Source organism: Coturnix japonica, chromosome 3 (genome assembly GCF_001577835.2).
Source record: "Coturnix japonica isolate 7356 chromosome 3, Coturnix japonica 2.1, whole genome shotgun sequence".
NCBI lineage: Eukaryota > Metazoa > Chordata > Aves > Galliformes > Phasianidae > Coturnix > Coturnix japonica.
Window position 1 is genome coordinate 35,239,035 of NC_029518.1, and position 16,801 is coordinate 35,255,835.

Here is a 16,801-nt window from a genome sequence, read left to right on the forward strand (position 1 = left end):
AGCTTTCAGGGACTAGGTTAAAATTGGATTAGGTCTTTTTCCTTGAGATATTTCAGATGCTGAAGACCACAAACGCAGTTATGTAAGTTCTGCTCAAAACAGAGACACAGGTGCTATGGGACACAAATGTTGTTCGTCTCTTCAGGAGTTGTCACACTAATCCTACATAGCCAAAGAAGGGGATTTTTTCTGGGATTATGGTAATTTTCTTTCATTCAGTAGTTAGTTTTTATTAGCATATTGTCTATTTTCTGGCAATGAGGTGATCTTAAGCTCTCCCTATATCCTTTGTTTGATAATGACTGAACAAAATACTGGATCACTCTTCATCATGTAGAAATAAGACCTTCGATGAGCAAGCACTGACCTTTTATTAGATTCCAAATACCTGTGAGCCAAAACCAGGCCGCACCAGAACTGTTTGTTGCTTCTTCCAGGACCTAACTACGCCCTGCTTGGTCACTGATCAGGACATCCCTCTAGTTTTAGAGCCAGCAGGAGAACCAAAAACCAAGGTAATATTCACTTTGGCTGCAACATAGCCTGAGAACTTCCAGGTCAGCTGCTCCTTCCCTAGGACAGAAAAGACTGCCAAGCCTGGTGTGGCCAGTTCCTTTTCCTTTAGTGGCCCTTTTTTCAAGTCGTGGTTTAAGGCCTTCTCCTTTAAACTTTACCTTTGCAAAGTCCCTTTCCAAATCATTCCTTTGCAGTTTTCCCATTCACACATTTGTACACACAGGAAGAGCTGAATAATACAAATCAATTCAAGCAATCAATTTTCACCAGATTTAATGAATATTTGAAACAGATATGCAAGAATGCAATGAACTTTTTGAATTTAACCTACTGCTGAAATGTATGAGGTACCCACACATATGCTTATGTCAAATTCATTTTTACCAGATCTTATGAAATATCTTTTGATTTTTTTTTTCTTTTGGGTGCAGATGAATGACAGATTGAACTGAATTTCTTTTAAAGCCATTTAATTTAGAAATGTGCTTAAAGAATTCTGAATTTATTTTTTTTTTTACCCTTGGATTTTACTTTTAATGAAGAATATTTTTCACTTGCAACTACAACAAGAATACCTTGTTTAATTCTCAGTTTGATGAGGTAAATAAAATTCTGCACAAATGTAAATGTCCTAAGTTTTATGACAGTTAAGACTTTGCTTCAGAGATGCATATCTGAAAATTAAGAATTGTGTGTTCTAGTCAGAATCTCAAAGTTAATATAATTATTATTTGGTATAAATACTTTTATTAAAATGGATTCTGCTTTTCTAACATATTTTTCCTTACTGGACTCCCCTTTGTGTGTCTTGTATTCCCAAATAAAATCTCGCTGGTTTCCCGTTGGCTGCCTATCGTACTTGACTGGGTTCATTTTTAAATTCTACCATGCCAGTTTATAATGATAATGGAATGATGTCAGAGTGTTTGGTATCTCCTTACTGTAAGTAATTCTCTGTAATCTGTGCACCCTGTTGAGAGTTCCTATTGTGCTCTGCATTGGCATGAGAATCTTTAGAGTATGTTAGAAAGGCAGAAGGGTGAGGGGGGTGAGGAAAAGGAAAGAATACAACACACGAGCAGACCTCAAAATGGGAGAGGAAGCGGAAACTGAGAACCCAGAGTTTGGGGAAGAATGTGAAAGTTGGGAGGGTTACAGAAGTTACAGAATATAAACTAGAGAATTTCTTACAGTTCTTCTTGCATAGTTCCAGTTTCTTTCAGTTCCTCTTTCATTTTCAAGTATGCTGTCCTTAATTCACATTTTTTCGGGGAAGTGTGTTTCCTCCTTCTTTTCCATTCAGTACTGTATTTTCCTACTCCTTTATCCTATCCAGAGCACTTCTTTCCATCTTCCAGATCACCCTGGTTTTTCTCTTCCCTTTCTACTTCCTTGCATTTTGACTCTCTGTGGACAGACATATGAATGCGCTTTGCATTGTGTTAATGTTCACTGACCACTTATGCATGACAGTTATTTATAATAGTGATGTGCTGATTTTATTTAAAAATATTGAAGAAGTCACTAAGATCTCAGCAAGTTTGGTAAGGTTCTTAAAAATGATGACTTTGTGTTTACAGCTTTTGTGCCTCTTAATGTTTTAAGCTCTTGAAATAGTAGTCTAGGCATAGGATATGTGAACTGACATTGTTTTGTAAAGGACTTTCTTTATAGTACAAATTCGAACGTTCTAAAACTTAATTCTTTGTAAGGAACTTGCTTAAGCAACCTCTGCAGCAAGCAGAATCTCTTGGAGTTTCACAAAAGCAGAAAATATTCTTGAAAGCAGCGATTGTCTGGAGAAATAAATCTAATTTTAGACAAGATTTGGTTTTCTATTTTTTGTTCTCATTTTGCTCTGTGGAAAAGTATAGGTAGAAGCATGAGGCAAGAAAGAGTAAATGGTCAGATGCAATTACTTAACCAAAACAGTAATGAATCGCCTTGTACCTTGTAATTGGAAAGTGACCTAGAAATTTTACTGTGATGTGAATTCAAACCTGTGAGATAATAACCTCTTTAACATGAATTTCTGTTTCACTACTGTGATCTAAATGTATGGTTCACTAGCTCAACAAATTAAGATTTACTTGCTGCGCTTATTTCTTTGATAATTTCTACATATGAGTTTATGGCATAATTTGTGTTCAAAAGGATGCCCATTGTAACTTGTTCAAATAGGCAATTCGTTCACTTTGATCTTAAATCTGAAAATATGATCAGATGACATGATTTAACCAAATGTTATTTTCTGTTATAGTATGTGTCATAAAGTGTCATCAGAAGTCTTACAATAACACAGTTTCTGATAGTGGCTGTTTCTCCATGAGTGTTCTGTCTTGGCTCTCTTGAAGTATGCAGCTCTATATAGTTTGTGATGATACTCATGATTATCTATTAAAATAAAAGTTAAGTTCATCACGTTAAGGATGATGCTAAATAAAAATGGAAGAGGAAATTGTATTGAGAAATACAATCAAATGTGTTGCTTTTTGTATAAAGGTGGATATTATGCTGTCAATAAGGAACTGATTTTAAACAAGATTCTGATATGCTAAGTAAGATAAATGTTTTTTCTTGTGAAATAAGAGAAGTGAGCTGAAACTGTACAGAACTAGTGTGACTGTGGAAAAACTCATTAGTATTTTTGTGAACTTAATCCAGTTTTGGTGTTTTTCCTGTCTTTTTACAGTTCAGCTCAATATCCTTTATTTCCAGCTATCCAAAATATGATTAATTGAAAATGTTTTTTTGAGAGAAACACAAGCATCGTTCATTTTCTTTTATTTTTGTTTGCTAAAATGAAGAAATTGTGATTTATTATAACTAATTTTTCAATGCATATTTCTCGTCTAGCTGCTAAGAAAAAGGCATATAGGAAATGATATAGTTACCATTGTCTTCCAAGAGCCAGGAGCACTTCCTTTTACTCCAAAAAATATTCGTTCCCACTTTCAACATGTATTTGTCATAGTCAAAGTGCATAATCCTTGCACTGAAAATGTGTGCTATAGGTGAGTAGAGCTTTATAAATCTTTGTTTGCTTCTAAGAATGCAACTGAACTGCCCTTTCTAACCTTTTTTATGCTTCCTAGAGGTATTATGTATACAGTTTTTAAGATTTACACTTAATTTTGCACGAGTTTGAAACCCCACTGTCTTCTTCACACATATCTAGAATCACTGAGCACAGTCTGTAAGATTTAAATGATTTTCTACAGAGCTCTGCGTTTTGATTTATGAGCACAAAAAGGGGCTATGACAGGTTGCTGAAATTAAGATTTGCAATCATAGCAATAGAAATTAGTACAGGGAAAAAAAAAAACCTCCTACTTTTTAAAGTAGGAAAGTAGGAAAATAATTTAAAATATTTTAGAATGTTGTTAATGTATTTGAGTCCCTGAGTTTAACTATATGGCACCAGTGTGAGGTGTGGCTGTTAAGCATTTCAATTAGGACTTTTGGGGACCACAGGATTTGAAATTTCAGTTCATCTTCACTGTCACAGTTAAATTACAGTATAATGTATTCTAACAAGTTTACCAAAGGAGAAGCATAATTCTGAACTGAATGGAAAGTGTGCAAAGAATGAGAAGGACTTCAATGACAGCAGCACAGATTTAACACCTGTGAATTTTATATTTTTGTTTAGTATGAAATTCAGACTACACCATGAGGTTGGATCATATTGCTGGAGGAGATGTCTTATAGAACTTGATTCTGTTTTACTAGCTCTTTTGTACATACTAATGCATGATATATTTCATCAGTTCATTTTTATTATTAATAAATGATGGCAAATATGACTGCATTTCAGTCAACCTAGTAGTAGTTGTATGTAGTTTGTATGCTACTGTCAAATCTTTTTATGGATTAAATATGTTCCTTAGCTACTGATTGTAGTTATAACTGAGTATCAATGAGAAAAAATGTTTTTATTTCCTTTACATTTTGCTGAGAACTTCCCCTATAAAAAATGGCAGATATTAAAAAATTGCATGGCAGCGCTTCCATTGTAGACAGTTTGGCACTGATACCTTTTCTGTCTTCACATTTTAGCATGACAAGATGTCTGCACATTGCAATCAATTCTATTTATATTTATGTCTTACTTAGTTCTAGTGAAATTACGTGAAAACTGAAAGATTTAAATAAAAAAAAAACCAACTTGCAAAGAATATGTAAACTTATTCCATTAAGGAAAGGAGTCACTGGCACCTTAAGGATTCATCCTTGACAGTCTTTGTGTTAGTGAGATACGTTCACAATGCTACATATTTAGAAAGAAAAAGCATTTTTATAACAAATGTCTAAGTAAGTTTTCTTTGTGTCTAAAATATCTAAACATTTACATTTTAAAACTAAACTTATCTTTGTAACTGATCTGGACAGATCATTGCTTGTTTTCTGATGTTTTGGTGTTTTGTTTTGGTACAGAATTGACAATTGCATTTTTTTTCTTTCTATTTCTAGTGTTGGAGTTTCAAGATCAAAAGATGTACCTCCATTTGGTCCGCCGATTCCCAAAGGAGTAACTTTTCCCAAATCAGCAGTCTTTAGGGACTTTCTTTTAGCCAAAGTCATTAATGCAGAGAATGCTGCTCACAAATCAGAAAAGTTTCGTGCAATGGCCACCAGGACCCGTCAAGAATACTTGAAAGATCTGGCAGAAAACTTTGTTACCACGGCTACAGTGGATACTTCAGCCAAGTTTAGCTTTATAACTTTAGGGGCAAAAAAAAAGGAGAAAGTGAAACCAAGGAAAGATGCCCATTTATTCAGTGTTGGAGCAATTATGTGGAATGTGATTGCAAGAGATTTCGGCCAGTCTACTGACATTGAATGTCTCCTTGGAATCTCCAATGAATTTATCATGCTGATTGAAAAGGAGTCAAAAAACGTTGTGTTTAACTGCTCCTGCAGGGATGTTATTGGATGGACATCTGGATTAATGAGCATCAAAATATTTTATGAAAGGGGAGAATGTATTCTTTTGTCTGCTGCGGATAACTGTGCTGAAGACATCAGAGAAATTGTTCAAAGACTCGAAGTAAGTACAACTACTAAACTGGAATCCCAAAATTTTTATGAAGAGTTGCTTGTCTATAACTCCTTTGAGATATAATTAAAAACGTCCTCTGTTTGTACTTCAAAACTGTTCTCAGTCTTCAGAGAGAATTACAAAAAGTAATCCTCACACAGTATATGAGATAAGTTATTAAACCATTTTCAGGGATGAGAAAACAAATACCAATAATTTGATAGATTTCTTTAGGCTATGGATGGTTTCAATATTGAAATCAGTACCAAGAGGCTAACTTTTTGCCTTCTCTTGCTGTAGCCTATTCTCAACTCACACTTTTTTTTTTTTAGGTAGAAATGTACCTTAAATTAAAAAAATCTTAATTGCACAAAATTGTATAAAATATGCTCACTTGAATTTTTTATTTAAAAAAACAGTGTGAATCTTAGCAGAAAAAGTTGTATAAGTTCTCCTTTTTCTATACTGAGCAATGGCAGAAGGTGAAGAAAGCTAGACCTAATAATGCCAGCTTTTACAGCTGACTGGATAAAGATTTTCAGGTACTTGTGACCCTGTTAGCTAACTGTCTTGTAACTAGTCAGTGTGAAAGGACTGACAAGAGCTCCAAAGTAAAACAGCTGATGTATCTCCTCCATGTGGTTACACTTTGCCCCTTTGATCTTAATTTCAGTGCTCTACATGGTGCCAGCTTTTTTTAATATTAAAAAGCCTCGTTCTGAACAGAAATTCTTATGCTTACCATTTTCATGCTGGATTGCAGCTGATATTGCAGGGCTTCTCTAGTTCTACATTCACATGTGGCATTGCATGATATTCTAGAGTAGAATATTGAATAGAATATAAACTATTTAGAATAAATACTCATATTTTTCTTTCAATGGATGAAGGCCTTTAGACTCCTTTTCTCACTATTATCTTTTTCAACCGGGCATTCAGCTCCATTTTTCTTGCACAGATATTTTCCTTCTGAAAACTAGCACATGCTTAGTCCCCTTCTATTCTGTATTCCTAAATGGGCAATATAACTTTCCACCTATTTAACACAGGTGGAAAAATGGATCAGATTTCTAGCAAAAACTTCCACTGTCAGCTGCCATTACAATTTTATTTGCTGTCCTTCATTTCTTTGGTTTTGCAAAATATCCAAACATGTCAGCTCCTGAGGATATATTTTTATAATAGAGTGATTGAATGCAAACTGGTAATCTGTATGCCATGATTATACAGGGATGATTGTCGCCATCGCTTCAGCTTCCCCTATTTTGAAAGTTGCATATTGTAATTAGTCATTTTATGAAGTTGAATGTTCCTTATCTATATTTTTGTTCAGACACTCAGAGATGGCACTTAAAACCACTAAAAAAGCATTTAAAACTGATTCAACACTTCGCATATGTGTACTTTAAAACCCTTCTAATTGACTCAGAACACAGTTAAGGTTGACAGCCACACAAGGTAAACTTGAAAGCTCTAACTATGACAAAATAGCAAGCTTTATTGATCAGATGATTAGATCTTTCCAGGCCCCAGTTAAAACATTTCTTATGTATGATGTGTTTCATTCAGTGGTTTTAAAAACTGAGATTGTCAGAGAATTATCTTTATTGTCTGACTTAAATTATTGAAATGAATAAGATGTCTCTCTGAATACCTATATTAAACAACAAAGTGAAAATCTGTGGACTGTGATTTTAGTTTGAAGCAAAGGAATGAGTTCTGGCTTAAAAGAAAAAGCTGGCATTGTTCAACGTAGAGTCAGCTCTGTATTGGAGGAGGAATATTAAGTGATACGCTACAGAGGAGGAAAAGCAAACTATAGATGATTTTAACAGACCTGTCTTTAAGGCAGAAAGGCAGTGGGTCTGAATGTTAGGATAATAGAGCAAAAGCAGAGAGAGGGATTAAATGAGAACCCTGAATGGATCCTTGAACATCAATTTGCATAGAAAAGGGTTTATTACAAGCCTTTATGCTTCTTGTTTCCTTCACAGAATTTAGATTTGTCTTTTAATTTCATCAGTCTTAAGTATATTCAGAGATGTGAAGCCATCTCTTCCTTCAGGCACAGCCACATGTTTACAGAAACAACAGCCAAGTAAGCAGAAGCACCTACTTTCAAGTGGAGCAGTACTGTGGTTTATGTGACATAATGCCACGCCACATTTTAGATGATATGCTTGTGGAGGACTTGATCTCCTGGAAATCTTTTAGCCTTTTAATGGACCTGTTGAATCTCATGTAGAAATGATCACTTTCATCTCTCTTAACCTTCCAAATATTTCACCAATTTGAAGAAGATTCTGACTGGTCTGAGTTGAGGAAGTTCATATATTTTGGCACATTTGTTATGCAGTATTCTATAATTGGGGCATAGCAATAGAGAAGTAGCTGCTCCCCCCAACATCCTATTGTGTGCTTTTGAGAGAATAAAATTTGATCCATCAGCAGCTCCCGATTGTAACAGCATGTTCTTCTTTTCATTGCATCACTAAATATTGCATATATTTCAGAAGTTTGTTACAGAAATGTAAGGATGGTAACAAGGAGTTGAAAATCTTAATTTTCATTTATCCAGGCTATAAATTGTGAAGTGTCATTGAAAATTAGCCAGGACTGAAGGTGAAGCTGAGAGCTGGAAAAAAAGAGCTAAAGCTAAAGCTTAGTGTTTTCAGCCTACTCAATAATACTACACGCACAGTTATAGACACAACAGAAAGCTCTGTTTATGAAAGAAGTCTTCTAAAACATATAAATAACTTATTTCTGAGTAGTGATAAAGAAAACAACTATTTTATGCTTTCAATGGGAAGATCCAGAGCATGATTTAGTAAAGAAAAACCTACAATATCTATTGGGCATTTGAATAAAGACTTTCACATTTTAACTTTGAAACTGACACCCTCAGAAGGTCCGTGAAGTTAATGTGCTACAGCTTACATAGCCTTAATTTGTCAGTCAATGATTCTTGAAACATCTGATCCTTGCAGGGTCTCTCCAGTGCTTTACAGATCAGTGAAGACTAGACCTTAATGAGTGAGGGGTTTATTACCTTGATTTTCTCCTAGGATGATCAGCTCTCTCAGATTAGCAACCTTACAGTAGCTTATTTTGTGTAAGTTTTAATTTTTCCTAATAGATTGTAGATATCTGTATAAAAAATAATCCGTGAAGGTGCTAGTGCCCTTGAGACTTACTAGGGTACTGAAAATAGTGACTTTCAGCTGGCTGGTTTTCAGGCATAAGTTATACAAATGCACCAGAGTTTTTCCCGACAAACATTGGATTGAGAAAGGAGTAAAGTTAGGCCTCCCATCATGCCTGGTTCTAAAACAAACTTGGGCAAAGATTTGACTAAACAGGAAGTGTAAAAAGGAAGCTGTGAAGGTAACCTGCAGCTTAATGTTTGCTTTAGGTCCATTTGTTGATGTTGATGTGCTTTGATCGTAATTGTAATTGAAAAGGATAGTCTATTGATTCCCTACCTGCCACTTCTTTGAAATATTATAAGAAAAAAAGCCAAAGAAATAAAAATAATAAAAGCATCTGATTTTTAGATGAATCATATCTCTGTCTGCATGGCTGCACAAGAGCTAATGTAATGCAAAGGAAAGGTAACTAGGCATTAGATCTGTTTAAACTTCCCATGAAAATTGCACCTAGTCAAATCATCTGGCTCAAGTAGAGAAAGGACAGCTTTAGCCAGTTGCTGTGACATCTCACTGTCCAGAACTGTGTGTTCTCACTCTCTCCCTGTAAAGCCCCGAATTAGGTTGGATTGTGCTTCTGTAGGATGCACACAGTAATCTACTGAGCTACTCTCCCCTAATTCTGGCTCAAGTAGAGGGAGAGGGAGAAAGATTGTTCCAAATATCCCTTTGAACTAAGCTCAAGATCTAAACAACTTTTTTAAATACCTGCCCTATGTAACTGATATGCAGACACCAGCCTCCTAACTTTACTTTAAGTTAAATGTCAAACCTTGGATAATGTGCATGCCTTTGTAGCGCACACTAAAATACAGCATAAACAGTGAACCTCGGTGGAACAAGGCATGTTCTTCATGCAGTTTGACCTTGGGAAGTTCCCTTGATCTATGCTGTTAGCATACACCTTGGTAAAAGGAAAATATTTGTCTTGCAGGAGAAAGAATGGTATACGTTATGAACAAAAACTTTTGATAATGTGATTTGATAATGTCAGAGTTCTCAGGCACTAGAATGGGCTGCTCAACATTTTGATAATGTACTGAAGGATATGGTTTAGTGGGAAAGATTAGTGTTATGCAGACAGTTGGACTGGATGATCTTGGAGCCTTCTTACCATATTGTGAATTTAAAAGGTTTTGACTATTCTGTATAGTGACAGAAATAATTTTAAATGAATATGAGGTAACATTCTCTGAAAGAACTGCTTCACTTAATTAGGCTCTGTTATATCTCTAGTTTGATACTGTCTAATACTGAATTAAAAATGCCTACACGCCTGCAGTCAGCCTACAAGAATGAAGCAGTTGACAGAATATCACTTTGCTTTTTTGCTTGTTTTGAATTTTGAAGCTAAAGCAGCTGTTACGTTTTCAATAAGATATAAATGGTGTTCAGTGCATGTTGGGCTGGGGTGAGAAAAGGAAAGCAATTTGACACAGGGCAGCTGCTTCCTTTTAGTATGTAAGATTTTAATATTGTGAAGTGTTCTGCTCGTTTTTATGAAGACTACAACCACAAATATCAGAATTATGATTAGTATTAGTATATTAGACATATATAATGTCAATTAAATATGAGGGCTGCTCTGAAAGTATTGCTTCCTATTTTCTTGGCCCATGATGTCAGAAGTGTATGTTGGTGGTATGGCAGTAGAAATTGAATCTTACCATGGGTATTCTGTTAAATTTTGTTAGTAAATGACAGATGGCAGCAGAGGGGCAGTCTGACAAAATGGTGTTTGTCATAAAAATGAGTATGAAGCAAAGGTGTGTCATTGAATTTCTCCATGTGGAAAAAATTACACCTATTGACATTCATTTATGCTTAGTGAATGCTTACGGAGAATAAACAGCAGATATGAGCACAGTGAGGTAGTGAGTGGTGCGTTTCAGCAGTGGCAACAGTGGGTCACCTCCACTGGTACAAATTTGTTAAGAACATGGCATGTGGTCTCCTGTTTATCACAAGTGTAAATGTATAGTGTAAATGTATAGGTAATGGTGGTGACTATGTTGAAAAACAGTGTTTTGTAGCTCAGAGTTTATCAAATAAAGTTGTTGTGCTCTTTGTATCTGTTGTAGTTTCCATGGAAATAAAATAGGAGGCATTACTTTTGGAGTGACCTACTTATTTGTGATCTTTCACATCAGTTGGTTGTGGGGAATAAGTCTTACAAGGAGCAGCTGAGTGAACTGAGATTGTTTGGCCTAGAGGAAAGAAGGCTCATTATTGCTCTCTACAACTATGTGAAATGAGGTTGTAAAGAGGTGAGGGTCTATTTCTTCTCCCAAGCAACAAGTGACAGGGGAGGTTTAGGTTGGATATTAAAAGATATTTCTTCACTGAAAGGGTTGTGAAGCATTGGAACTGGATGCTCAGGAAGAAGTTGACTCACCATCCCTGGAGATATTTAAAAGATGTGTAGATCTTGCACTTAGGGACAGGGTAGACTTGGCAATGCTAGGTTAACATTTGGACTTAATGATCTTAGAGGTCTTCACTGGCTGAAATGATTCCGTGAACAATACATAGCCTAATACTGTTTCAAAAGTCTGTGTGTTCAAATAAATGAGTGTCCTAACAATTTGGTACCTTTTTAGATAGTGACAAGAGGATGTGAAACAACGGAAATGACCCTTCGGAGGAATGGGTTGGGCCAGCTTGGATTCCACGTGAACTTTGAAGGAATAGTGGCTGATGTGGAGCCCTTTGGTTTTGCATGGAAAGCAGGCCTGAGGCAGGGGAGCCGCCTGGTTGAAATCTGTAAAGTGGCTGTGGCAACATTGACTCATGAACAAATGATTGACCTATTACGGACATCAGTAACTGTAAAAGTGGTGATTATTCAGCCACACGAGGATGGAGCACCTAGAAGGTAAGAAACAACAGTCCTCAATGTGATGTTTGCATCTGTTTTGTTTTTCCTCTGACACTGCTTACATTGTTCCTTTGGAAATAGATATTGATGTTTAATGATAATAATATTGAGGTTCTCAAAGCAATCTTTTCCCCAGAACAATTATTGATTCAGAACAAAAGATGAGGTGAGATCTTGTAAGAAATTTAGAGGGAAATTTACATTTATGTGGCTTGAAAGAGCAAGAAGTAAACTTCATTGAGTAATGATTGAGCCACTATGAAAGCTTATATGACTTCTTTCCTTCCACAGGCTAATTTCATATTTCAGTAATAACATTCGAAATATGGTATCCTCTAACAACAATACCTTTTATTTCTTCCAAGTTTCTCTGACCGCTGATTGCGGAAAAGGATTGCTTTTATTTCCTTGCTTAGAAATTTTAGCAAAAGTAAAGAAATATTGGATTCTGGACATAAACGGTACCAATTCTTAGAGTACTCATTTTCCACGGTAACCTAATTTATTCTTCAATGTTACTTTGCACGGGTGAAATCATCTCTTAAAACCATTTGAAAAAAAAAACAACAATAAAACAACCTTACTGAAGTATGAAAGAACTGGTTGCGTGCATTTAGGAGAAGACTGTAGCAGGGGCTATTATGTTAACATAGTATGTTATGTACAGTTGTTCTCAGGGATGAAGTGCAATGTTCTTTTGTTGGCATTCCTTTTTTTTTTTCTTCTGTGACAAATGTGTGCTCTTCTCTCTATTCTTAATGTTATTGAGATTGATAAGAAGTAGGTAAAATATAAAACTTTATTAAAATGTCTTTTCTCACACACTTTTCCAGACATTTTTAATTTGGCATGTTCTGAATTAGAACTGTACTGGAGTAAATTGAATTACTTGTCTACTTGTAAAAGGCCATCTTTAAATCTCTGTTGATTTTTAATTTAACAGAAAAAACATTAGATGTGTTGCTTTTGGCAAGACAACAATCCATGAAATTTTACACAGCATACGATTCTGTGAAGTTGGTGCCAGCTGTACATGAATACTGTTTAATTGGTGGCAATTATCCAAGTAGACATTGGCCTAATGAATGACACAGAAGTGCCCTTTCCTGCCTCAACCTGCACATTGAAGCATTGGGGTTCCTTTCTGAAGTAAATGTCTGTGACTGTAGAATACTATCGTTTTGCTTAGTTGCAATTAAGCATCTCTTTGCTTAGCTTTGCTATTCTCACCATCTGCTTCTGGGTATGAATTTTCACTCGCTTGTTTGGTATATGTTTCCAAGCTGTTTGCAGAATATGAGCTTAATGAGCTGATCCTATTATGTTGAAGGTAAAGTGTGTATTTTTTAGTCTCTGATAGAAAAGTATGTACTGTATGAATTGTTTATATCTTAGTTACGTGTTTAGAAATAAAATGTTAACATTCCAAATCAGCATAAGATACATGGCACTCTGTCTTGTGTGTAGGAGTTTTAACTAAGGAGTGCCACCAAACTGGGAAAGATCTGCAAAAGCTGTTCTTGTTTATAAATTTTTTGCATATTTGTCAACTGTGTAACTAATTACTAACGAAAAAGATTTTTTTTTCTAAAAACTATCTCTATTCAAAAATGTGAAGAGCACATGGAAGTATTTTTCTGTGCTTTTCAGCCTTGTCTCTGTAGTATAAAATAGGGAAAAGAGGCATTGATGAATATTTCTCAAATTCCAGTTTCTTGCTGAAACAGAAAGCCCCTCATTTTCCCCTTTAACTTCCCAAACCATGTGAAGTGCTCTTGGTCACCTAGTTTGAAAAGCATCTGATAAACAAAAAGTTTTGAGCTTCCTGACCCAAATGTTTGTAATATAAATAGACAGGAAGTGATATCGATACCAAATAATAAGACCGGCAGTTTATATTAGCGAATGTGACCTGAAACATTGTGGGAGGAAAAAAAGGCATCTGTATTTGGCACTAGTGAGGCTGAACTTCAAGTACATCCTCCACCTTCTGTTGGAGGTGTTGAATAATGGCTATGATGTGATTAGGATCATTTTTGATGGCAACTTGTTCACTGGATTTATTAAAAAAGAGCATCCCACAAAATCTCAACAACCAAGATTATTCATGCCTCAAGTAATAATCTAAATAATCTATTACCAGTCAGTTTTGCAAAATGGCATGTCACACTTCCTTCATTTCCTTACTAGCTGATGAAATAACTTCTGAGGTTCAATTCAATCCTTGTGTCAAAGCTCTTATTACATGTGCTGACTGCCTGTAATTACGTATCACCAATCCTGGGACCCCTCTAAAACTTAATGTAAATCCTAATGGCTTGTGTGAGAGAATTAAGTGATGTGGATTACAAATGCAATCTAGAATCTAGGCTTGGAAACCTTTCCCTTGTAGCTAAGTAAGGCAGGATGTTCAAATTATAATTGAATCATGATTCTACCAATTGTACAGGGGCCACCTGTAGAATATTCTGGCTTGGGAGTATAATCAGTGGTTCCACAAAACAAAAAGCACCCCCTTTGCAGGATTAAATGTGTCCTGATGTAGGTTATATTCACTGTGTAATTGTATGCCAATTGTCTGTTCTCAGTATCTACCTCTGTTTTAGTACAATCAGCAAAGCTAAAACACATTTCCACCCATGAGACATTTGCTACTCAAAGAGCTTTAATCTCTGTAGTCAAATATTCTCTGAGAAAATTTGCAAGGAGCTACTAACGATGATTACTTTATTTTTTTGCTACTAAATATCTTTTTAGCATGAAACTATTTCAAATGTTAGAAATGAATGTCACAGAACGGTTAGGAAAATGGAGGGAAATTTTACTCCCTACGTGTATTCTGTTACTTAAGGTACATCCTTCTCCCTATAGTCTTGATAGGAATATATGCAAAAGCGATCATGGGGTAAGGACTTCATGTTGCTATCCTGTGGAGTTAATGAATTTGAGACAGAGCTCCTACTCTTTTCAGATGGCTCCAACAATTAAATTATCATGAACAAATAGAGAAGTTGTAATTATTTACATGGCACTGAGCTGATATTCAGTTAGAAAGGATAAATGAGTATTTGAAAGATATACTGCTTTTTAATTTAAAGAATTTGAGAGCAAACATGGTTGTCAGTATGCTCAGATCTGAATAAATATCCTTGTGTCATATTTATTTCTGGTATCTTTCCCTTCAGAATTGTTGATGTGTTCTTCTGTTGTCAATATTACTGCGGCACAGTATCTAAAATTATACATAATTTAACAAGAGAATAACAACATTCACTTCTAATTTTTTTACACTGTGCTGTCCCAGTAATGCTCAAGAACACTATCTCCTTAATCAGTCAAATCCAATCAAAGAATTCAAGTACTTGTAAATCTGTTTCAAACTCTAGACTGTTGTGTTCAGTTAGAGTATTTTGTACTACATTGACCCTAATGTGTTTGAGTTCAGTTATCTATCAAAAGTGATTAAGAAACGATTTCTGGAAAGTTTAGAAAGTGAATAAAGCTTAAAGTAAAATTTCCACTGAAATTCCAGGGTGGGAAGCAATAGTCCAAGTGCAATCACTGGAGGAGAAGTAGCAGTGGTAGTTTCCACTTGTTTCTGAACAGGCTCTTTTTTCCCTGTTGTTGTGCTGGTAATTTTGAGAATGGAAATATTTTTGTACCTGTAACTCAAACTGCCTTGGAGCTGTTATTAAACACTACTGCATTTCTTCTGAGGTTAATTTCTTCTTTTGAATCTTGCAAACTTTTATGTGCAAAGTAAATGTAATGACCTTCGGTGCTTTCCAGTTATGTTACTTGTTCTTAAATGGTTGTGAGCACATCAGACAGTTGTGTTTTTAAGGTTCCTTTAAGTAACAGATAACCAGCAGAGTATTGAATGTTTGGATAAAAAAAAGAGTTTAAGAATTATGGAAAAGTTAACTTAGTGGTAGAGTTCAGATCTCAAGGGCTTTTTTGCCGTGAGCTGGTGGAATAGTTTGTAGGCCGCTTTTGCTTTTCTTGATCCCTGGGCTGAGTCATTTCCTAATAATGTGTGTCTCAGTAAGACCTCAGTAAGACCTGGCTCTTCCCATCACTGTGAAGTGTCTGCCACTCCTGCCTTCACAAAGGTGACAGCAGCAGCAAACCATAGAGCTTAGACTATATGGAATAGAACAGTGCTTACTGTCTATGTACCAGGCCATAAAAAATAAAAGTTTGGTTTTGTACTGAAAAAAAGGGGAAATACTTCCTCATTGAAAAAGAAAAGTCACTTTTCTTTTGTTTCATTGTCCTCAGTATAGTTTTTAAAGAAAAGAATTTGTGAAGTTGACCTTTGCTTGTACCTACAATTTGCATTTTAAGATCTTGCCCTAAATCCATCATGCTTGAGAAAGTGGGGATAAGTATGCAGCATTGCTGTAATCCTCAGTGAGCCGAAACTTCATTCAACTCGCATCTTTTTCTACTTTGGTGTGCATCAAAACAAGGGAAAATCCTGGCAATATAACGTATGTCCTCTACCCAGAAATGATCTAACAAAAGAAGCGTGAGATAAAAAGGTAGAAAATTGAAAGGAATTGTACGGTGCTTATCATGTTTCTGATCCAAGAAAAAATGTCTTTGAGTTTTACTCACACTTGAGTTATGAATTGAACTCATAGCAGGAGTTATTTATAATTGCTGAAGTTTCATACAGTTACTGTAGGCTAGAAATAAAAAGGGAAGTACTAACCGCAAAGCTTCTATGGAGAGGTGTAAACCGGACTTTGAAGTTCTTTTAATTCTTCTGTTATTCAACGTGATTGAAAAAAATCCTTGAGACACCACATATTGTTTGTGTCTTGAAACTTAATTTATTGCTTACTCAATTCTGGATCAGCAGAGGATTTTTTTTGGTTGCAAATACCTTGGGGCGTATGTACCTAATATTATACACAATATTCTTTAAGGATCCAAGATGGATATGATATATGTGGGTTGGAATGTGCAACTTCTCTACAGAAATTGTGGCTGATTTGATCTTTACTTCATTGAAAACTTGTCATTCATGGGAACACAGAATAATTCAGGGTAGAATGGATTATCTGGTTCGGCCTTCTCAAAACCAGAACAACAATGAAGTCATTCCAGGTTATAGAGGGCTTTATCTAGTCATAGATTCAAAAACTCCAA

At 35.5% G+C, this 16,801-nt stretch overlaps 1 protein-coding gene across 9 annotated transcripts in view; it reads left to right on the forward strand.

The window, feature by feature from the left end:
- The window catches only part of SIPA1L2 (signal induced proliferation associated 1 like 2), a 131,000-nt gene that overhangs the window by 62,984 nt on the left and 51,215 nt on the right, over nt 1-16,801 (forward strand). For 6 of the 9 annotated variants that reach the window (XM_032443332.1, XM_015857876.2, XM_015857870.2 and 3 more), the window contains 4 exons: nt 438-515; nt 3,373-3,530; nt 4,990-5,566; nt 11,367-11,641. In XM_032443332.1, coding sequence (XP_032299223.1) covers nt 438-515; nt 3,373-3,530; nt 4,990-5,566; nt 11,367-11,641 — 1,088 coding nt within the window. The remainder of the gene's footprint in view (nt 1-437; nt 516-3,372; nt 3,531-4,989; nt 5,567-11,366; nt 11,642-16,801) is intronic. The other 3 variants (XM_015857873.2, XM_015857875.2, XM_032443333.1) reach the window with 1 other exon arrangement.